Consider the following 24,053-nt stretch of genomic DNA (forward strand, 5'->3'; position numbering starts at 1 on the left):
GGTATTGTCTTTCCTAAGCATTTTATAAGATTCAAAATAGATGGCTCAGTGATACATTATAAATACTTAGAAACTTAATGTATGTAAACATTCCAACCTGTGAGGGATGTTACATGTTTGGTAAATATATTTCTGAGAAATAAAATTTAAGCCATCAATTCCAATTTTACTTAATTTTACAGTATGTAAAATATCTATATGTACAATAAATTTTGTGGTGCTAGGAAAAAGTAAGAATTATATTTCTGCCTTACAGTAAGATAGAATTTTGAAAAGAAGAGAAAATGCTTTAAATTTGTTTATTTTCATGAATATATAGTATGTTATAAACATGAAAAACATAATCAAACTATATCTTTTGATGCAATAATTTAGAATAATTTTTTGTTTCTAGTTGAAAGAGCACAGGAGAGATAACAGTTTCCTATGAAATGTCTCCCGATGCCCATAGGAAGTACGCCAGACTTGGGCCAACACCCCTTTATCCAAAAGGAGCCTAAAATGTTTGTTATAAGCATCGCTTCAGCTCCCTGTCAACCCTTAAACAAAGAGTAGGGAATGCAATACTGGCATCCATCTTTGGAAGCCCCCTCACCCTGGGAGTTGCCTTGGTAGGGACTCAACATCCAGGAAAGCCTGCCAAGCAGTGACCCATCTCCAGGGAGGGTCACAAAAAGCCAGCCAAGAAGTGGGCCACTCCCACAGGCTATTTAGGCTGCCACTCAGAAAAGATGGTCTCCCCCTCTCTTTCTTCCCCTCGCCATGCTACCAGACCACCCTGGAAGGCTGCATTAAACGGGGACATCTTTTTTTTTTTTTTTTAAAAAAAAGAGTTTTCTTTCACAATATAAGAAACTAGACTGCTGGATTACAAGCATTAGGTGTATTCTCGTTTGTGAATGCTTACATTTTTTTCTTAAGAACAACGTTTTTTAAACTTTAATATCAAATTTTCTAGAACACATGTCAAAACATAGATTTCAGCCTCCAATTGTTACAATTTCTAACAAGACACATCTGAGAATTTGTAAGCTCATAAACAATGCTATGCTGTTAGGGCGAGGGAAACATTTGCATGCAAGTGGTTTGGAGAGATTGACAGAGACACTGGTGAACAAGATAGACTGGATAAATATGAAGGCTGATGAAGTTGCTGTGACCTAAAGATTTTGTCTTGTTCATAGCTATAGGCAACTAACAGCCACTAAGAAAGGAATAATCAATCATGTCGAAGCATGAGATGAACTCCATGATAGTTTATCAAACCCAGAGTTCAACCTTATTTTATTTTTAGGAAAGGATCTCAGGTATCCTAGGTTTAAATTAAATGGAGTGTAACCAAAGGTAACCCTCTTATATCCAACTCCCAAGCATTATGCCTGGCTTTTGCAGTTCTCAAGATAGAAGTCAAGGCTTTGTTATTCTGAAGAAGCGCTATGTCAACTGAACTATGTTCCAAGCCCTATGTATAATTTTAAATAAGACTACAATGCTCATATAGGACAAATATTTTGTGCTTAGAGTGGTATCATGTTCTAGTTAACTGGGTGAAAAGTGACATAAGAAGAAAGCAAATGTGTGCTGAGCAATACTGAGCTTATTTACTTATTTCACTTTAAGCAAGGTTTATGAACTTAGAAAGGACTGGTGGAGCACTTCACAGTATGAAGAAAGAGAACCATTTCAGTCTTGTTGCACTATAATGCAGTAGTTTAACTCTGACTTCCACAGTCCTGGCCATGACAATTAAAGGTGTTATGTCACAAGCCCAGCCTTTATCAGGCAAGAAATGAGGGATTAAGAACAATTTCAGAAAGTAAATACACTTATATAACATGCTTGTCTGATATACCTACCATCCACACAATAGGTTTAACGTAGTAAACTGCTTTTATTCCAATTAGCAATGTAGCTAATTAGCAATTTAGCTAAATAAAAGTAAGGTATCTGTTGCAAAAGGAAAAGACATAGTTGATCATGAGTTTGTCATAAGCATTTATATATCATCATTCTGAAAATTCTCGTTTCAAAATTAAATACTCTTTATATTAGTGGGGCACCCTGTATGCTTAGAAAAGCACATGAGACATGTACATCCGCAATGCAGCTACATAAACCAAATATTACTAAACATATAAGGAGTGTTAAAATTGTGTAACATAATTGTGGAGATTTGAATGTCTCATGATTCTCAAGCACAAATAACCCAGTTATATAAATCAAAGAAACATTACCTTTAAACTGTACTATAAAATAAGTGAACCTCACAAACTTTAATCAGTATTGTATCTAACACCTATTAACACATATTTTTATCAGAAAGGGAAACATTATTTACGATAGATTTTTGTATGGAGCTGCGGGCTGTGTTCCTGCCAACCCAGCTCATGGTCGCCTGGCTAGCTTATGCCCCGAAATAACAACACACAAATTGTATTCTTTTAAACACTGCTTGGCCCATTAGCTCTAGCCCTTACTGGCTAATTCTCATATTCTGATCAACCCATCTCTAATAATCTGTGTAGCACCAGTCTTACCAGGAAAGATTCGCGTCTGCCCGGGAGAGGGGAGCATGGCGTCTGAGCTCATTTCCTCTTCCTCCCAGCATTCTGTTCTGTTTAATCCACCCACCTATGTTCTAACCTATGAGGGCCAAGCAGTTTCTTTATTTTTTAACCAATGACCTTCCTCCATCAATAGATTATTCTTTAGGTAATAAAATCGGTCCAACATATGATAAAAATTGAAAAATAATTACATGTGTTCATTTTGACAACAAAAATAATAAAGATAATAAAAAAATTAGAGACTAGTAAGATAAACTGAAAATAATGTACAACAATATCAAAACACCAAAGATAAATGCATCAGCACATGTTTTTAAAGCAAAAAAGTTGAAACATAAGCAAAATATTGAAGCATGACATAAAAGCTATAAATTACAAGTCTAAAGCAATGAATAATTATGTCATAAATACAGAAAGACTTCAACTAGGCCATCTAACAATGCAAGCAAAAGCTGTGTAACTAGAAGAAATTAGTAGAAATGAAAAAAAAATATACCAGAAACAAGCCAACCAGTGGTAGCACATGTCTTTAATCCCAGCACTCAGGGAGGCACAGGCATGCAGCCTGGTCTACAAAGTTGGTTCCAGGACAGTCAGAGATATACAGAGAAACCCTGTCTCGAAAAACAAACAAACAAACATAAAGAAACCCAAAAAACGAAACAAAACAACAAAACAGAAAAAAAGAAAGAAAAAAATGTATCATGTATCAGAAGTAAATGAAAGTGAAACGTAAACATACAAAACACAACACTCCTTTAAAAATATTTATTTTTATTTTTATTCATGTGTATCTATGTCTAGCACATGTGTGTGGACACAGTGGAGCCAGAAGAGGGCATCGGATTCACCTGACCTGGAATTACAGGAATTTGTGAACTGCTGACTTGAGTGCTGAAAACGAAACTTGGGTTCTCTAGAAGGAAGAACAGCAAGAGCTCTTAACTGCTAAAACATTTCTCCAGAATCCAAAAGATTACTTCAAAATAACATTGTTTCTTTGAAAAAAAGAAACAGCATTGTCCTTCTTTGAACTAAACTAGGAAAACACAGAAATGCAAGTAAATGAAATTAGAGAACAGAGAGACAGTAGAGCAGACAGCAGGAAGTCACAAAGAGCTCAGAGGAAAGAAATAAATGCAGCCATGTTCCATCAGTACGTGAAAACATCATGAGATAATTACGAAAAAGGCAAGCTCTTTAGCTGTAGTTGCAAATAGCAAATAAAATAAAATTCCCAAGAGTACCTTTAACCAAAGAAGTAAATTAGTGCAATGAAAATTATAACTACATAATAAGTTCAGGCCAGCCTAGATTAAATTTTAAAAATTTAAATTAAATTAAAGTCACAAAACCTTAATCAAGATAGTAAAGAACACTGTAAAATAGTGGCTCTCCAAGGCTAAGATAGTATTACCAAAACTATCTTAGCCTTGTAGATGAAGTAGGTGAAGTAGATGAAGTAGATGAAGAAGGGCTCATAAGTAAAGTTGTACAACACAATAAGATAATTGTGGTTAATTAGTTCTTACATATTTTTAAAGTAGCTGACAAAGAGTACTTTGAGTATACCCAAATACAAAGAAATGATAAGTAAACTGATAAATATACCAATTACTTTAATCTGATTGCTACATATTATATTAATATTTTATTATATAAATTGTGATAATCAAGAAAATAAGATTAATGGATAAAAATCTATAGATATACCATTCTAAACAATCTGAATTTGAAGTAAAAAAAAATACAGATAGCCAAAGAAATTGCTTGATAATATTCAATATCTTTTACTTTCTGAGATAATGTAAATGTTCTACAACAAACGGGAATCTGAGGGAGAAGGATTATCATGAGATGAGGATCAGCCTTGGCGATATCATGAGTTTAGGTCAGACTGGGCTATGGTGGAATGATTGGTCTCACAGAAGAAAAAGAAAGAGGGAAGAAGTAAGGAAAAGAAGAGAAAAAGGAAGGAAGGATGTATGTATGAAAGAATGAAATGAAGGAGGAAGGATGAGAAAAGGTTCTAATAACTGATTACTATGATGATTTCACACATACACAAATATACTAAAAGCATAGGAGTGTGTACTTTTCATACGTGCATTGTATATCAATAAACTTCATTATAATACGTGCAATATTTACTTTTTTTTGGTTTTTCTTTTAAATAAATTAAGAAAACAGGAATTTAGAGATCAGTACTTCAATCCTTTATGGGATTCCGAGTTACTACAGTTACCTTTATGCTTAAAATTTATGATGTGAATGTTTTTAATCTGGCTCATTATTCGCATCTTTATGGCTTCAACACCTGTGTTACAATGTTAGTTGGAACTTTGTGGATGCTAGTCTTATCTGAGAACATGAAGATGAAGACTTCATGAATCACATTGGTTTTCTCACATGTAGAAGTTTCCAGTGCCAGTACTCTTTAGTCCATGTGGGGATACACTGAAAAAGTGGTCCTCTGTAATCTAGTAAGTACATAATCACTTCATATGGAATTGGTTCCTCTGGGATTATTCTAGTTATTGTTTTGTCAATTTGACATAAGCTAGCAGCATCTAAGAGGAGAGAGCATAAATGAGGAAAATGCTTCCATTAGATCAGCTTCTAGGAAGCCTGTGGAGCAATATTTATCATTATTAGTGATTAAAATAGGAGGGTACAACCATTTTAGATCATGCTACTATGGGAAGTGGACCTGGGTTATATAAGGAAACAAACCCAGCAAACTAGGAAGCAGCACTCCTCCATGGGCTCTGCCTTTAGATTCCTGCTTTGAATTCATGCTTTGACAGTGATGACATATGATATGACAGTTGTAAGGAAAAAAATTCTTTCCCATGTTGTTTTTGGCCGTTATGCTTTATCACAGCAATAGAAACCCTAACGATAGCTGAGCATAGTAGCTTAAACCTTTGAAACCAGCACAAGGAAATTCAAGGCCAGCCTGCCCTACAGACTGATTGAGTTCTAGGACACCCAGGGCGACACAGAGAAACTCTGTCTCTAAAATGAAAACCAAACCAAACCAAACCTAAACAAAACAAAAACCCTAACTAAGACAAACATCTTCGTCCTTGATTTCACAGCCCCAGAAATAACTGCATTGCTGAAAGCTCCTAGCCTATGATGGTTTATTAAGGCAGAAAGAGTACACTCAGGTGATGAAACATGAAATGATCAAAATCATTTTCAACATTTTCTTTTCAAATTATATGAATAGTTTTGCTAAATTAACTATAGAAAAATAAAGGGATATTTGCATAAACTTTATTAGTAAAACTATGTTTATTTAAGTAAAATATGGTTGTAGAAAATTAAAAAGGCCCTAGAACTAATATACTGAGTTGAGGATAATTACAAACCACAAGCTAAATATAAAAGAATCCATAATTCTCTGTGACTGAGGTTGTAGGTCACTGATTGTTCATTTGCACAATTACTACATGGCTAGAAAATCTATGCCCTCACAGAAAAATATATGCATACATACATACATATGTACGTATGTACGTTCATACATATGTACATACATATACCTGTAACAATAGAGGAACTACCTACAAATGAGTAGAAAAACAGTTATGATAAAAGAACATGTTGCTTAAATTCATTATAAAAATATAATATTCACATATTATATAAAAAGCTAGAAGTACTTAAAATGTTATTATCAATGATGTAAATTAAATGATAAAACTCTATATTGATTATTACAATATATTGGTAAAAATAATTAGAGACATTTTTAAAGGAAAGCTACTCCGTGATCTTAAACTAGAGGATTTATTTTTTATGAAGATTTTACTCCTTTCCAAATTTCTGCTATGTATTTAGTGTAATGATAACAAAATCCCATCACGCTGTCCTTTGTAGATATTAGCAATAAAATCCTATATTGTTATTGATATTCAAGGACCTAAAAAAAAAAAGGTCAAAAAAAAAAACAAAATTAGAAGACTAATTCTGTTTGTTTCTAGTAAGGAGAGGAGCAGAGAAAAAATGTAGAGCTCAATAAAAATCAGTAAAAGAAAAAAGAAAAAAAGATATGTAGAACTATGTTAATCAAGGAAGTGTTAAAAGCATGTCAGCGGACCAGAATGGAGAGTATATGAATAGAGTCACATGTATGTACAGAAGTTTGATCTTTGGGAAGGGTACAGATACAATGGAGTAGAGACTCTAGAGCCATTTACAAAATTAGTACTAGCTGACTGTTTGGCCCCTAAAAAATACATACAGTTAGTGTCATATGTACTGAACAGATGATATATTTAGAAATATATGTACATATGTATGCATATGCATAGGTGCATACAATACCATTTACTGAAAAAATACCCCATGAATTAGGAGGAGTGTGAGTAAGGCTTGGAAGTAAGAAAGGGAGTGGAGAAATGTAATTATATTATAATCTCAAAACAAAATAAGTTTAAATAACAAAATTCATATTATGTATAAATCTTATTAAGAGGGCTAAAGAGATAGCTCATGGTAGTGAATGCCTATTATTCTTCCAGAGAGAATGAATTTGGATCCAAGACCCCATTTCAGTTGTATCAAATCTGCCTGTTATCCCAGTTCCAAGGTACCTGACATCCTCTTTTGTGTCTGAGGGTACCTACCCCCATGACACACTCTTATATTGACACATGCATAGTCACAAATAAAATATAATAAAAATAAAGATGTAATAAAGCTATTGAGTTGGGACCATTAGATATCTATATGTAAAGACATAAACTTGGATTCCCACTTTGTATTATACAGAATTTAAAATTAACTATAAGTATCAATTTACAATATAATATTCTAAGAATATGAGGGAAAATCTTTTAGATTTTGGAGTTTCAGAACTCCTGTTGCATTTTAGATGTTAAAATTCTTGTAGAATTTAACCGAGAATCTCCAGAAAGCAACAAGAATGGGGTCAAACCCTTAGTAGTGCTAGGCAGTAAAAATCATATCCCGTTGACCTAGACACAAAATTTTAATTTTGTTCTTTTATCTTATCTAATATGAAAGCCAAGTACTCATTTAAGCACTGATTTGATGACCAGCAGAGGAGACAGTCCTCCACATACTGAATGGCCAATACCTTAGGAAATTTAATCACCATCAAATTGATTGCTTTATGTCTTAGCTGCAGTTGTCTCTAGACTAGAAGATAGCCTCTTTTTAATACATTTCTCTCATGAAAAACATCTATTCTTGCTATGAGGGAAAAACAAAAATGAAAAAAACACGAACAAAAATCTGTGGCAGCCTCTTCCTAGGTCATGCTGCAGGTTGTTGGAGTTTTTTCTGTATTCCTTTGAGCTCAGGTACTGCTCTGTACTAGTGGGCCCTGGACAGGGAGGACATGAGGGAGGCATGAGAGAGACAGCTCTGAGCAGGAATGACTGCCGGTAGGCATGCAGAAAGGCAGCCATAAGTTCTGGTCAAATTACGCAGGAGGGTGAACGCCGAACCCGTGTGACTGGAATCTGAACAGCTATAGAATCCATTTTGCCTGTCCTGCCAAGATGTGTGTAGCAGAAAATTCGCCCCCCACCCCATCTTTCTCTCTGTCTGTCTCTCTGTCTGTCTCTCTCTCTGTCTCTCTCTCTGTCTCTCTCTCTCTCTCTCTCTCTCACCCCCCTCCTTTCCCTGTCTCCATTTTCTTACATAATTGCAGGGATTTTAAGCCTTTTATCATGGGATATCTTTATATCAGTTCGTAAGCCTATAAAGTTGCTCTGAATATTTTGTTTATCTGTATTTTAACAAACATATCAATAATTTTTCAAAATTATTTTTCCTAAAGACTAAGAAAAATCCACATTAGTGCCCCTCTCTTAAGGATGTATAACCCTGTTCAGTGTGAGGGTTCAGTTTACTGAAATCCCAATAGCTTTTTTTTTTAATTATTTTTTATTTTTATTTATTTATTTCTTTTTATATTATTTAATTAAAAATTTCCACCTCCTCTCCTCCTCCCATTTCCCTCCGGCTCCACCCATCCCTCTTCCGCTCCCTCTCCGGTCCAAAGAGCAGTCAGGGTTCCCTGCCCTGTGGAAAGTCCAAGGTCCCCCCCCCCCCATCCAGGTCTAGGAAGGTGAGCATCCAAACAAACTAGGTTCCCACAAAGTCAGTACATGCAGTAGGATCAAACCCAGTGCCATTGTCCTTGTCAGCCATATTCAGGGAGTCTGGTTTGATCACATGCTCCATCATCCAGCTGGCCTTGGTGAGCTCCCATTAGATCAGCCCCACCGTCTCAGTGGGTGGGCTCACCCCTCGCGGTCCTAACTTCCTTGCTCATGTTCTCCCTCCTGCTGCTCCTCATTTGGACTTTAGGAGCTCAGTCCAGTGTTCCAATGTGGGTCTCTGTCTCTAGCTTCATCCATCACCAGATGGAGTTTCTATGGTGATATGCAAGATATTCATCAGTATGGCTATAGGATAGGGCCATATCAGGCTCCCTCTCCTCAGCTGCCCAAGGATCTAGCTGGGGACATCTCTATGGACACCTGGGAACACCTCTAAAGTCAAGTCTCTCACCAATCCTAAAATGGCTCCCTTAATTAAAGAAAACTTTCTTTTTTTTTTCTTTTGCCTACATTTATTTTATTTTATTTTTTTATTAATTAATTAATTTAATTATTAAAGATTTCTGCCTCTTCCCCGCCACCACCTCCCGTTCCCTCCCCCTCCCCCAATCAAGTCTTCCCTCCTCCTCAGCCCAAAGAGCAAGCAGGTCTCTCTGCCCTGTGGGAGGTCCAAGGACCACCCACCTCCATCCAGGTCTATCAAGGTGAGCATCCAAACCACCCGGGCTCCCACAAAGCCACTACATGCAATAGGACCAAGAACCCACCGCCATTGTGGGGACTGGGGGGGCATGGGACAAAACCGGTCTCGCTGAACATGATGGACAAAGAAAACTTTCTTTACCTTCTCAGAGGGTCATGTGCCCCATATTTTGGCACCAGTAGGTGTCACTGCAAGTAGTGAAATGAACCAGGGAGAGGTGAGAATGAAAACTCAGCCCAGATTGACTTTGTCAACCTGGATCAAATTTTGGGTAGTCTAATGCCAAGAAGTTTAATCTCACCACATTCAAACACAGTATAATTTCAAAAACAACTTTCATAGTGTAATAGCATCCCCAGTGCACAAGGAAGTGTGATTACATTGAAAGTCAACTCAGGGTACACGTCATTTCTTCCAAGAAGATGGCTTATAGAGATAATCTATCTGTATTATCTTAAGGACTCAAGGAAGGATATGGCATGGTCATACAGACAGAGCAGAGATCAGACAGGTTATCAGCCACCTCTTTTCCTTGTTGTAGGAGCTTGGGAGACCCCATGGCTATACATGTAATGTAAAGGTTATTTAAATTACCTCTGGTCCTGGCTCTGAGATCATCATGTTACCTACCCAATGGATAATACAGATCACATGGCTGTTATTCTCCTCCAATATTCTCCTCCCAGCTTCCTTGATGGAAGAAAAGGCTAAAAGTCCACTCCTTTGAAAGCAAAACCCTGTGCGCTTAATGTTTCTGGTTTCCCAACTGATCTGTGAGCAGAAGGACCTTGTGCTCCTAACAATAAACCATTTTCGGAAACTGATAGTTTCTCAAAACATTTAAAAAAGAGGGGTGCGTAAGGGTAGGTAGAGAGTGGCTCAGTGTTTAAGAACACTTGTCCTCTTTCCAGAGGACCCAGGTTTAGTTTTCAAGACTCACATTGGGTATCATAACTGTCTGTAAGCCTATTTCTCGGGGATTCAATGACAAATTTTTGCTTCCATAGGTGCTGTACTCACACAAGGCATAAATATACATTCCAACAAAACACACACACATACATAAGATAATTCTCAAATAGTTACATAAAACCTTTCACACAATTTAAATATTCTACCTTTAATACTTAACACAAGAACCATGGAAACATATGTTCATATAAAGCAAAAAAAATCATTTGCATGTATTGATATGAACCACTTACATGCCTGGTAGCTGTAGAGATCATAAGAGGGCATCAGATTCTCTGGAACTGGAGTCACAGGTGGCTGTAAGCTGCATTGTGGATGATGGGAATGGAATTTTGGTCCTCTGAAACAGCAGGAAGTGCTGTTAAGAGCTAAGCCATCTCTCTAGGACTACCAGTGGTATACTCTTAAATGTGCATTTTATGTTTTTATACCTTAGTAAATCTGTGAAAAACAAATAATCTAAATGTGCATATTTGCAGATCTTATTGATATATTGTTATATGCATCAATAATTTAAGTGGTGATGTTATAATTGTATTTAATGTCAACTTCACAGGACAGGTATCCTTGGAAACCTCACAGCTCCATGCAATGAGAAATGTGATTGCACAAGCACACTCTATGCTTCTGTATGTGGAAGAGATGATATAGAGTATTTCTCTGCATGCTATGCAGGCTGCCGTCATGGTAAATATTTACACAATGAAAAGGTAACTTTTATTTATTACGTTTTTTCTTCTCCGGTAATAGGTTTAATTTGGAGATAGTGACTAGATTCAACTCCTCTCTGTAAAATTTTGCTTTTATATTTGCCTTATTTTTAGTCTTTGAAACAGAGAAGTAAAACCTAGTTAATGTTTCCTATGTTCCCTTTCAGCAACACTTACTGAACTTTGAACACAATCTTTCACACACCAAAAGGTTGCCAGGTCCTATCCTGCGAGTCATCTTTCCTTCAAATGTGCCTTCTGCTGAGATTCAAAATGCCTATGCTGTATCCTCTTGCTCTATCTCTACTTCTGCTCCACAGTAACTCAAACATGGATAAGTTTTTTGTTGTTTTTAATGGGGTGTTGAATCCAGTGCTCTACTGCTGAGCTTTTACACCCATAGTGTCTAGTTCATTAATTATGCACTAGATCTTACCATATATACAAGGCTTTCACAAAACATATGTGATATTGTATAAACTGTAAGGTGAGCCATGAGGAAATCATACGAAGGAAAGAAATATGACATAATTGAATTGAATATCCTTAAAAACGTTAGTTACTTATGATGGGGAGTGTCCTTCTGCATATGTGTTGCTTTTATTGGTTGATGAATGAAGCTATTTCAGCCAATGGCTTAGCAGAGTAAAGCCAGGCAGGAGATCTGAACAGAGATATATCGAAAGATCAGGCAGAGTCAGGGAGATGTCATGTAGCTGCTGAAGGTGAAGGACACTGGAACCATACCCGTAGGCCACACCCTCGTGGCAATAAACGGATTAATAGAAATGTGTTAATTTAAGATATAAGAACTAGCTAGGAACATGCCTAAGCTATTGGTCAAACAGTGTTTTAATTGATATAGTTTCTGTGTGATGATTTGGGTGTGGGCAGCTGGGAAAGAGATGAGCAGCCTCCTTTCTACAAATGGTGCCAACGTGGACCAACTACATCCACATAAAACCTGAGGGAGCAGGAAGAACTTCAAGACACTTAAGGACAGAGTTAAGCATGGCTTCTTGGTAGCAGTATTTTCTCGAATAGCCCTCTGTTTGCTAGAGGAGAGCAAAGGAAGGACTCCTGTAAGAGAAAACTTCCAAACTCAGTGTTAGCAGCAAAAACTGTGCAGCTCCTTTAAGAGCGGCTTCTTGGTCCATGCTGGTCCTGTTATGCAACACTTAAGTGGGGTCTCTGAACAGTGTGTTGCAACTTGCTTAATGTTGGCATAGACCCACTGCATGCCTGAGCTGGGTCAGTGAACATGCCTTGCAGGGGCAGTTAACATACCTCTGCCATGTTAGATGAGATGGAGCCAACAGGATGGGATGCAGGGCTGTGGATTTGGTCCTATCTATGCCCATTGAGCATAAAAAAAATGCTCCTGGTCAGAAAATGATTATGGATACACAGCAAGATAAATTTGGGCAAAATAAACCTCTGAATGGGACACGGAATATTTGAAAAAAATGAATATAGGCTTTAAAAAGGTTATTGGCAGTTATAGAATAAAATAATTTTAAAGAATAAAACAGTCTTTAAAGAGACAGTAAAAGTAATATAAAAGAATATAGACATAAATAGATGAAAGGAAATATTGAAAATAATAGAGAAAAAGGAGCCACGTAAAGATGGAAAATACACAGAGAATCTGTATTATGTATACTATTATGTTTTATTTGAATTTTTTGACTATAAATGAGCTAAGTACAGATAGACATTTCATTGTACAGGTTACTAAGCTAAACCAACATATACATTTTAAGGTATCTTGACTCAAAATTTGAGTCTAAGGATATATTACTTTGGAAAAGAGGTTCTGCTTTTGCTTCTACAGAAGATAAGAACCTGTGGATTCTTTCCATGCTAATGTGGTTTGATGAAACAAGTCCCTCCCAAAAGATCCTTGTGACCTCTAAAAATACTTTGCCCTACAATAGCAAGAAGAAGATGGGGGAAAACTACACCCAAATTCCCAAAATGATAGTTCATAAATGTTTGTTTAAAAATAAAGGGGAAAATGATAAAGAAATGAATACTTTGCATTGGTATGGATCTTAATCTTTTGATACAAATTTAAGGCCAATTTTGTTATATGTATATTTCTACTCTTGTTTAAGGTATTACATTTATGCAGCTCATTTAAAAATATAATGTATAATTAAGCAATACAGATTAAGATATGGTTATAATAATCAAACTTTTAATTACATTAGGTAAGTTTTCTGCATAAACAGATATATTTCAATTAGATAGATAATCTTCAACACTTCTAACACCTACATAATATGGCATTTAAAGTGTTTTTTAAAATATATGTTAAAATAGTATTTAAGTCTTTAAAATCTGGAAAAATTTAAATGGAATAGAAAAGTATAATGACTCCCATACAGAGTTTTCCATCTTCAAAAGTTGACTAAGTTATTGTAAAACCTTAATTCATACATGTACCTGTTTCTTCTATTATGGTAAAGTATATAAATGCAGCTGCAAATGCCCACCATACTGTCAAACATCAGATTTACATTCACTAAGAGGCTAAACAGTATCAATATTGAGCTATGTTTCTTCATGGGATATCCTGCTTTGGAACATTTATCTCAAGGAATTCTTAATGGTTAATTCTTAATTAATTCATAATGCATAACAAATGTAGAAAGAGTCTACAAAATAGCCATATACAGTGTATGGAACCATTTGATACTAAGAAAAGGGAAACAATAAAATATTTCCAGTGAACTGTCTGTCAGAGGTTGTCTAGAAAGGCAATAATCTTTGATATAAATAATTACTCTGAAGCAAAATTGACAAAACCCAAGACAATGGTTAGACAAATTTGGTATGGATAGAACCGAAGAATGTTCAGAATCCGCATTAGTGTCACATGGGAAAGATCTGAAACAAAATAATTTTGACAAAACTAAGGAGAAATTTCCCCATTACTAAAACAAAAATAAAGATTTTCTTCATTTGAATAATTGCGACAGTGGGTTTCCTTTAGAACACATCGTATGCTCCTAAAAGATGCTTATTCTTTTTCTTTGTTATTTTACTTACTAATGTAACAAAAAATACTTGGACTTTTCTCTATGATTTTGTATCGTTGGCTATTTCTTTTTGTTTTCTTTTGTAGCTTTCTTTATAACATAGCAAGGATGAAAACTGTCAGCAGCTTCTCTAGCTCAACAGAGACCTCCTTCTCATTAACAAAGGAAGAGCTGGTTTACATCTCATCATAAGCATTAAGGAACCCCTTATGTGCCAAAGGACAGTGATGGCTTTCTGTCAGAGTTTATAATCTGACAGAAAAACAAAGTCAAAAAATGTGTCTTATATAGGTTTTTCCGTTAGGGTTTCTATTGCTACAATAAAACACCATGACCAACAATCAAATTGGGGAAAGAAAGATTTATTTAGCTTAGACTTCATTAGTGTTTGTCATTGAATGAAGTCAGGACAGGAACACAAACGGGACAGGATACTGAAGGTAGGAGCTGATGCAGAGGCAGTAGAGGAGTGCTAGTTACTGCTTTGCTTCTCAAAGCTTGCTAAACCCATCTTGTTACAGAACCCAGGACCAACAGCCCATCCATCATGGGATGGACCCTTTCCCATTGATCACTAATAGAGAAAAATGCCTTACAGACAAATATAACAAAGGCATTTCCTCAACTGAGGATCTTTCCTCTCTGATGATTCTAGCTTCTGTCTTTGACACATAAAACCAGATAGTATAGATAGAGTAATACACGGAGGCTAATAATTTAACTATTTTCTTTTACATTTCAATTTCTAACATAATCATATATAAGAAATTGATTTGGAATGTAATACAAACATAAAGCACTGATAGAGGCTCCTAATGGAGCTATAGCAGAAGTGAGAAGCTGCTAATGTGATATAATTCAAGCATTTTTTTGGCTTGTAAACTATAATGGATATTTTAAAATGAATTATCAGTTCCTCTTAGGCGGCCCAAATGTTAAAAATATTTTTAGAAACAGAAAGGAGATCTTAGGGTATTTTCATAAATAATAGCCTTAAATTATTATTGTTCTAGGTTCATAAATGTTTTCCATACATATCTACTCATTTAGTATATGGTCAGTATTTGTGTGTGTGTGTGTGTGTGTGTGTGTGTGTAACCTAGTAGTTGGTACTGAATGTCTTCCTCATTTGTTTTCTGCCTTAATTTTTGAGATAGGGTCTCTCATTGAATCTGGATCTTATTAGTTTTGTCAGGTTGGGTGGCACGTTATCTCCAGGATCCACTCTTCTCCCATTCCCAGCCCAGAACTAGGGTTACAGATGTAGTTTTCCCATGGGAGTTGGGTATGCAAACTAGGCTTGTCTTACTGAATGACAAAGACCCTACTGAATGAGACATCTCCCAAGCTCTATTTGTTTATATATTTTGATTTTTGTGGGCATACCTATACTTTAATATTTAATAGAAAATATATTTTTCATATAATGTATTTTGATTGTGATTCACCCCCTTCAATGCTTAGTAGATTCTCCCCACTTCCACACCTAGGTAAATATGCTACCTTCCATTCTCTCTGTCATTAGAAAACAAGCAGGCACCTAATAATAGTAATAATGAGAAGATACAATAAAAACAAACATGCCAGAACAGTGCAAGACAAATGGAGGGGAAAAGTGCCCAAAGAGAAGCACAAGAAACACACAGAGATGCTAAAAGTCATGCATTTGCATACACTGAAATCCCATAAAAATGAAATTGAAAACCATACTCTATAAGCAAGAGATCCGTAGGTAAAAAATTAAATAGATAAATAAGTAAGTAATTAAATTCTCCAGACAGAGTGTTATGTGACAAAAACAAAATCCCTCAAAATCTACCATTTTGTTTGGCTTGTGTCAGGCAGCTACTGATGAACATGGAGTCTGCCATTGAGAATAGTTTGAATGCCCAGGGAGACTTGTTTGGAAAATACTATTTTTTTTTCTCCTTTACAAGTGGTTGTAAATTGGAGATAACTTCTGATTATCTACCTCCCCTTTCAGAGCTCATGACCATGTCTGGCCCAGCCCTGTGCATATTGTTACTGTCTTTGTGAGTTCATTTGTGCATCTGTTCTGCTGTATCTAGAAGACCGTGTTTCTTGGTGTACTTCATCCCCTCTGGATTTAAAAATCTTTCTGCCTACTCTTCTCAAGAGTTCTCTTAGATCTTAGAGGAAGGACTTCATGTAGACATCCTGTTTAGGAGTGAATATTCAAAGGATTCTCACTCTCTGCATAGACACGGGTCTCTATATCTGTTCCCATCTACTGCTGGAAGAAAGTCCTGTGATAATGGCTATGTGAGACACTGATTTGTATAGTGGATTGTCTTTAGGAGTGTTTTAGTGCCTATGCTCCTTTAGCTGAATAGTAATATTAAGTTTTCCCCTTAGGTCTGTGGTCTATGTGGTCATATATTGTTGGCCACTAAGAAGTACGGGAAAATAGGTTCTGCTTATAGAACTGTCATTAAATCCAGTTAGACAGTGGTTGGTTACTCTCACAAACTGTGTGCCACTATTGCATCAGCATAGCTTGCAGACTAGTCACCATTGTGCTGGATTGGTGCTTACCTTTCTCCCTTGGTAGCTTGCAGAGTAGCATATAGTACCACGAATGCTAGTTCTAGTCTGTGAGGTGAAGACTCTAGGTAGGCACGAGCTCAATTCTCCACACTAGTTCAGTTATGTAAGCACTGTCTTTAGTAAGAGGTCCTTCTCAATAATTTTTTGAAGAGCAAACTATTGCCTTTGAAATAGCCTAATTGATTGGGAATGCAAAGAACATGCATTCTCTTTGACAAACAAAATTCATGTATAATCAATTCCCTGAACTACAGGTTTCATTGGGTAGTGAAAGATATATAGCTTGGGCTTTGTCTCCCTTGTTATTTGGTGATTACATCAAGATTTCTTTCATACATGTTTATATTATAGGAAGTTTCTATTATATTATGTTTCCATATGACATTGTCAGTGCCCTAAGTATTAGTAGTCCTTCCCCATAATACCCCCCTTAATTCTCCCTTGTCTCCCCCTCCCAATTCGATCCTCCCACACATGTACATTTATATCTATCTATTCTGTTTCCCATTCTCAGGGAAATCCATCCCTTCTCTAGCAGCTGTCTCTACATGTAACTTCTGTGATTCTACAGACTATAGCTTGCTTGTCACTGCATTAACAGTTAATAAACACTCATAAAATAACAATAAATATTTGTCTTCTGAGGCTGGGATAAACTCACTCAGGGTGACTTTTCTTTATAAATCCATCCATTTAGTTGCAAATTTTATGACTGTTTTACAGCTGAGTAATATTCCATTATGTCACGATACCGTGTTTTCCTTAACCATTCATCTGTTAATGGACATCTAGGCAGTTTTCTAATTCTGACTATAAATGGATCAGCAATGAATATGTTTGACCAGTGTCTTTGTAGTAGGATGTAGATACTTTTCGGTATATGCCCAAGAGAGGTGGTACAAGCTGGTACTCCTACTTATTCATATGCTTTAAATGGCACACAATATTACCAACTGTTTCTTTTTTACAGTCAATATTTGCACATTTTCTTTTATTTTTATGTTTTTTGTGGTACTGTTTTTTTTTTTCTGTCTAAAGAATTTCTCCATCGTTTCTGAAAAGTTTTCATTGGGCATGGGATGTTAGGTTGAATGTACTTTTCATCCAACCACTTAAGGAAGAGATTTAAATTTTCTGTACTGTGACAACTACAGACAGAAACAATTTAAAGAAAAACTTATTTTTTTCTCATGCTTTCAAAGTGTTTATCCATTGGAGCTTGCCGTATTAGTTTTGAGTCTGTGGAGAATCACTAATATGGAGCATTCGTATTATTGCATTTGGGAAGGAGAGAGGAATAAGTGTGTGTGTGTCTGGCTGGCTCTGTTTATTTATTTATTATTTATTTTTGTTCATGAGACTTCTAATGGATTCTTCTATTTCACTAGAAGATATAGAAATTTAAATGTTTTTATTTTATTTTGATTTAACTTGATTAAGTGGTGTTTGTAATAAAATACATCCATTTCTTTTAGAATTTCTAATTTTGTGGAGTGCAGATTTTGAAACTATGTCTTTATGATGGTCAGAGCTTCCTTTGTTTCTGTTGTTATGTCTCCTCTTTCATTTCCTATTATATTAGTTTGGATATTGTTTCTTCTTCATTTAGTTAGTTTAGATAAGGGTTTGACTATCTTGATTTTCTCAGAGAACCAGCTATTTATTTCATTGATTCTTTGTATTGCTAAATTTAACTTATATTTACATACCTTTATTTGTGCTTAATCTATAATCCTACACAATGATAAGTTTAACTTAACAGGATTATTTCTTAAATTTGTATCACTCTCTTCTTTTACAAGAATTATATACCCACAAACACCTATGCACAAAATAATTCATTTCCATGTAAAATATTAAAGATATTATAACTAATATTACATTTCTAAATAATGTATGGCAGGTCTAACACAAGTATATTCATTAAAACTAGACAATCTAATCTGTATGTGATTGCCGATTCCTTTAATCTCAGTACTGCGGAAGAAGAGACAAACAGATCTCTTTGAGTTCCAGGCAAGTCAGGGCTACATAATGAAACCCTATAAATGGAATGCTGAGAAAAGGAGAATATTCTTCTGCAGGGAAAAACCCACCAACTGGTTTTCCAATACTTAAACGTCAACTCTAAAAGCATATATGTAAATAATATTATACAGATTGAGCATCTTACATTAAGAAAAAGAGGGTATGAATTTGAAAGGGGAAACATAGAAGGCACTGGAAGGGTGAAAGGAAGGGGAAAAGACATCATTATATTTTAATATCACTAAATTAAAAATACTAGCATAAAGCAATCAAAACTCTGTGCAGTATCTCTTTCAATATTGATTTAATTTTATTTTTATAATACTAAAGCTATTGTCTCCTCTCTGTTTCTGAAATACTGTATTTATGTTTCAAATTCACAGACTTTTTACAATTGCTCTTGCATTAAAGAAGGATTGACAAGTTCGGATTCTGAGGGTCACTTTATTGATGCCTCTTCTGGAAAATGTAATGCCAATTGTCACACACTACCTTTGTTTTTTGCTTTTTACTTTTCTTCAATTATTTTTTCTAATTTGCCTAGTATACCTATCATCATATGTATTCTTCAGTAAGTATGAAATTTTCATAATTATTATTTATTTAATATAAGAATATATTTAGAAATAGTTCAGATTATTATAGTCAACAATTTTTGTGTTTTATAAGATAATATTCATATTGTTAAAATTTAGAATCATATTTTTTCTTTTTACTTGTTCATTATTTATGTAACACATCGATGTTACATTTGGTCTCACATTAAAATAAGTGTGCAGTTTTGGATTTTCACATATTACTTTCAAATTTTGTAGAAAATATGGATATCTGTTCACCAGTAGCAAAATAAACTTAACAGAAAGCTTAGGTTACATTTATTTTGTATAACACACATGAAAAATCCATAAACAGGAACGTTTTCAACTGCAACATAAATGTTACTATAAATTTGATTGGCTGGTATGGGTATTTAATCTAGTTCTACATTTAAAACCTGGCTATGAGGGAACATTAGAGTCATTCACAGAAGAACACAGTAACTTTTATGATTTCAACTTATTGTTCTAAATTGAACATCTATTTGTCATTCATGTGTTCTTCCAGAATAGTTTAAGTCTACCTAACATTGATTTTTATTCTAGGAACAGAATAAAAGTGCATATTCTAATCATTTTTAAAAAAGAATTTAACAACTGTATTTACATCTTAACTTTTTTTGTAAGATCTGACAAACAAAATGACAAAAAAAAATGGCTTATTTCTGGCATGATCTCAATTATCTGTGGAATGAAGGTGAAGACAGAAATGTATAGAATATCCTAGCAAATATATGGTTCTGATGGAAGAGAAAACATAATGGAGAAGAAGAAGGAGCTAGGGAGGAGGGAAAATAGTCTTATTGCGTTGAAACACATTATATGAAGAATGTAATTCTCTATAGTAGACAAGCAAAACTGATGACATACATGATACTGTTTTTTTTTATTTTGTTGTAATTCAGTCATTTTGTTTTTGCTTTTCTGAACAAGGTCTTCCTATATAACCCAAGCTACTCTAAACATGTAATCCTCTGCTACTGCCACTCCCTTGCGGGGATTTATAATCAGACAGACAATTTTTAGGATAGTTTGAAGAGGTTAAGGAAAATGGAGTTAAAAGAAGAAACCAGAGAAAAGAAAATGAGAGTGTAATGATAATGTTTATAGAAAATGATATAGCATATTTAGAAAGTACTTAACTTCCTAAATACTGGACTAGAGTTATAACTTTGATGGAATATGAAGAAATATGAAATAATATTCAGATCTCATTTGTGCATCTAAAAGAATAATAATTCTAATAACTCAAATATAAAATCAGATGAAGAGAAAATGCCAAAGAACGCATGCTTGAATTGATGAAATGCCTCAGTGAGTATAGAAACATTTTACCATGTCTGTGAACCTGTATTCAATCCTTCAAACTCACAAGGCAGAAAAAAATAGCACCTCTTGAAATTTTTCCCATAACTTCTGCAACATTCCTTCTCTACCCCCTCTCTTGTGCAAGCACACACATGCACACACAAACACACACACAGAGAGAGACAGAGAGAGACAGAGACAGAGAGAGACAGAGCGAGAGAGAGACAGAGATTTAGAAAATAATGAATATGAATTTATTTAACTTGGTGTGGAATATCAAAGCCAAATGTCCTCTTCAGAGAGAGATAATTATAATATTCCTGAAACATGATTTTGAATGTTCTCCTTTTTATTAATTTCTAAAAGGAATAAAGCAGAGCAAGCTCCTAAATGCATGAATTTGTATAAATTATGAGATAAAAAAGCAGACGAACTTGAAATAGCATATATGAAAATTGAAGCTATTCTAGAATTTATCAACAATGTTGATAAAGAATAACAAATGTGGCATGGTTGTGCTGACCTCAACCCCTGGCTACTGAAACCTAAGCATCATAGTTTGGAAACTGTCTGGCTTCTTCAGTGATAATTTGTTCAAAAAAAATGAAGAAAAACCTCAGAATTCACTGATATCATGTAGTTTATGGATATAATTCTGTAAAGAATATAGGGACCTCACCTTGATAATGTTTTAAAAGCAGAGCTGAATGCAAGCTGACAATTCAGAGGCTCTACGGAAGTGATATGAAAAGAAGACATAGAAAATACCCAGGAGGTCCATAATGTGAAAAATTTCTGAATTTCAAAACAAACTAACTGTTCAGTAAATGAATGCCTTATTTTTGAGCATGACATTTTATGAAGTCTCAGACACTTTGGATGACTGTGGGAGTTTATGAAAAGTAAAATAGTTAGAGAAAAAGTTTTATAATCACACATAGGAACTAACTATACTTTCCTATATCAATAGAGTATTTTTTTGGTTTTGAAGCTTGAAAATGGCCCAATTAACTTCTCAGATTTAGATAAAGCAAAAGCCAGTTCCAGGAAGGAGTTTACCAATAAGATCACATACATTAGAATATCAATCATAAGGAATAAATTGATGAATTAATGAATTCATTCATTAAATAAATTAATGTTGTATCTAAGGTTCTAGGAAAACAAAACAAGTACTGAGAAATAGAGGGTGAGGATGTAGTATTGTTTGAGTAATTACTTAGTATTTGCAGCACCACAGAAACTAGGAGTGTTGTTATACACCTCTAGTCCCAGCATAAGTAAAGTGGATAAAGACAGATCAGGAGTTCAAGGTCAGTTTTGAAGGGAGATTGAAGACATCTTAAACACAAATGAAATCAAAGAACAAAAAGCAAAAAAGAGTGAAAGAGAGAAATAGCAAAGAAAAGAGGAAAAAGAAAGGACAGAGAGAAATGTAGCAAAAAGTTCTGAGCTGAAATTAATTAAAGAGAGGCCAAAAGTTAATGCAAAAGATCAAAACAGAGTTGGTTTTAAAAACACATAGATTGTTATGAATAAAGATGCTATGCACATAGTTGTGCAACCGGATTAACTTGTTTAACTTTAATATGAGATGCCTATCTTACTGCAACTTGATATACTGTGGTTGACTGATATCCATGAGAGGCCTACCATTTTCTGAAGAAAACTAGTGAAGGGGGAGTGGGTTAGGGAGGAAGGTAAGGTAGCAGGAGAGAACTGGGAGAGGTGATGGAGGAAAAGCTTTGGTTGGTATGTAAAAACAAATGAACAAAAACTGTATAGACAATATTGATGACATCTGATTCAAATTAACAGTATTTGAGAATAGTAAAATATTTAAGTAAGATATGAAAAGGAAATATTACAAAATATTCACCAAAGTGGAGGGGATCATTAGGAGTCAATAAATACTCATAACATGAGGGATATACAGAAAAATAGATAAATTTCAAGCTATTTACTACCTGTAAAATTATCTAAAAATATATTAAAGGATTTAGATGGATTATTGCTAAGCCACAAGGTTTCTGCATTATTAAAAAATAAAACAAAGAAAAATAGAACATTTCAAGCCAGTTCCATTCATATGATGCAAAGATTTTTGTATATGTCAATCCATAAACATTGTATAAAAATAGAATAATGGATAAAACCATGGCCATCCATTAGATAAAGCAAAATATAGTGATAAAATAATAAACAGGTGACTCTCAGTATTCTATCTGAATGACAAAGGAGTAATACACAAAGTCAATACAGAAAAAGACAGTAAGTTTGGATAGGCTATTAATGAATGTGAAAAACATCAAGGAATCTATCTCATTAAAAGTTCAAAATTAATGAGATATCAAGGAATAAACTTAAACAGGGAAGTGAAATGCCTTTATGATGAAGATTACAGAAAACAAAAGAAACTGAAGAAGACACTTGAAGATATTTTACATTTACAGATCAGTGTTAGAAAAAAAAATCCTAAGTGGGACAGCTCTGTTGTCTCAAAGAAATCCAATTAGGTCAAATCAAACCAAATTAAAATGCTCCTCATTTTATTAAATATGGAATTCTCGTGTGACCTAGCACTTGGCAGGGAGACAGGAAAGTGGGGAGCACATGTAAACCCAGAACCATGTGTTTCTCCCCTGGGAACTCACCCAATCAAATACCCTGTAGGAGTGGTCCTGACTCTCACCAGGGAGGCGTCAGCACCTTGTATGCTGGGATTTGGAGTCCAGACTAATGCAACTCCCAGGATAAGGGGCTGGGATGGATGCCAAGGGCTGGGGCTATGCTCTAGACTTAACATCAGTAGAATCATTATTGGCTACATGACCATACTATCAAATACAACCTACAAATTATTGAAAAATATATCAATGTGTTCTAATGGCACTGTTCAAAAGACAAGGAAATATTCTAAAATTCACATGTAAGTGTAAAAGATTCTGAATAGTCAAAACAGTAATAAACAAAAAAGCAAGTGCTCAAACTATATGCAACTGTAAACTATGCAGCTAAGCCATAGTCATACAAACACTATGGTCCTAGTACAAAAGCCAATATGTATAGCAAGGGAAGAGAATACTGGACCCAAAACAAACCTGTATAGCAACAGATTTCAACAGAGGTATCCAAAATTTATGTTGCAGAAACAATGTTTCTGTTGAATACAGCTTCTTCAAAAAAATGGTACTGAAAAAGTGGAAGTCCCCATGCAGAAGAATGAATATTGTTGAAAAAAAAAAAAAACAAAAAGAAATGTGAAATGAATCAAAGATCTTTATATGAAATGTCAAACCAATAATGACACTGTAAGATAGAAAATAACTGAAACATTTTTTTAGAGGCAACCCAGGATATAAACATAGGCAATGTTTTTCTTGTAAAAGGATTCAGCAGTCCAGGAGCCAGAAGGAATAATTGACAAGTGGGATTTCATCATATTGAAAACCA

The 24,053-nt window shown here is 34.9% G+C and overlaps 1 protein-coding gene across 1 annotated transcript in view; it reads left to right on the plus strand.

Moving 5' to 3' along the window:
• LOC130869262 (solute carrier organic anion transporter family member 6C1-like) overlaps positions 1 to 24,053 on the plus strand; it is a 93,037-nt gene that overhangs the window by 53,528 nt on the left and 15,456 nt on the right. The window contains exons 9-10 of the mRNA XM_057761267.1: positions 10,903 to 11,056; positions 19,080 to 19,267. Coding sequence (XP_057617250.1) covers positions 10,903 to 11,056; positions 19,080 to 19,267 — 342 coding nt within the window. The remainder of the gene's footprint in view (positions 1 to 10,902; positions 11,057 to 19,079; positions 19,268 to 24,053) is intronic.

This window comes from Chionomys nivalis, chromosome 2 (assembly GCF_950005125.1).
Source record: "Chionomys nivalis chromosome 2, mChiNiv1.1, whole genome shotgun sequence".
Taxonomy (NCBI): Eukaryota; Metazoa; Chordata; class Mammalia; order Rodentia; family Cricetidae; genus Chionomys; species Chionomys nivalis.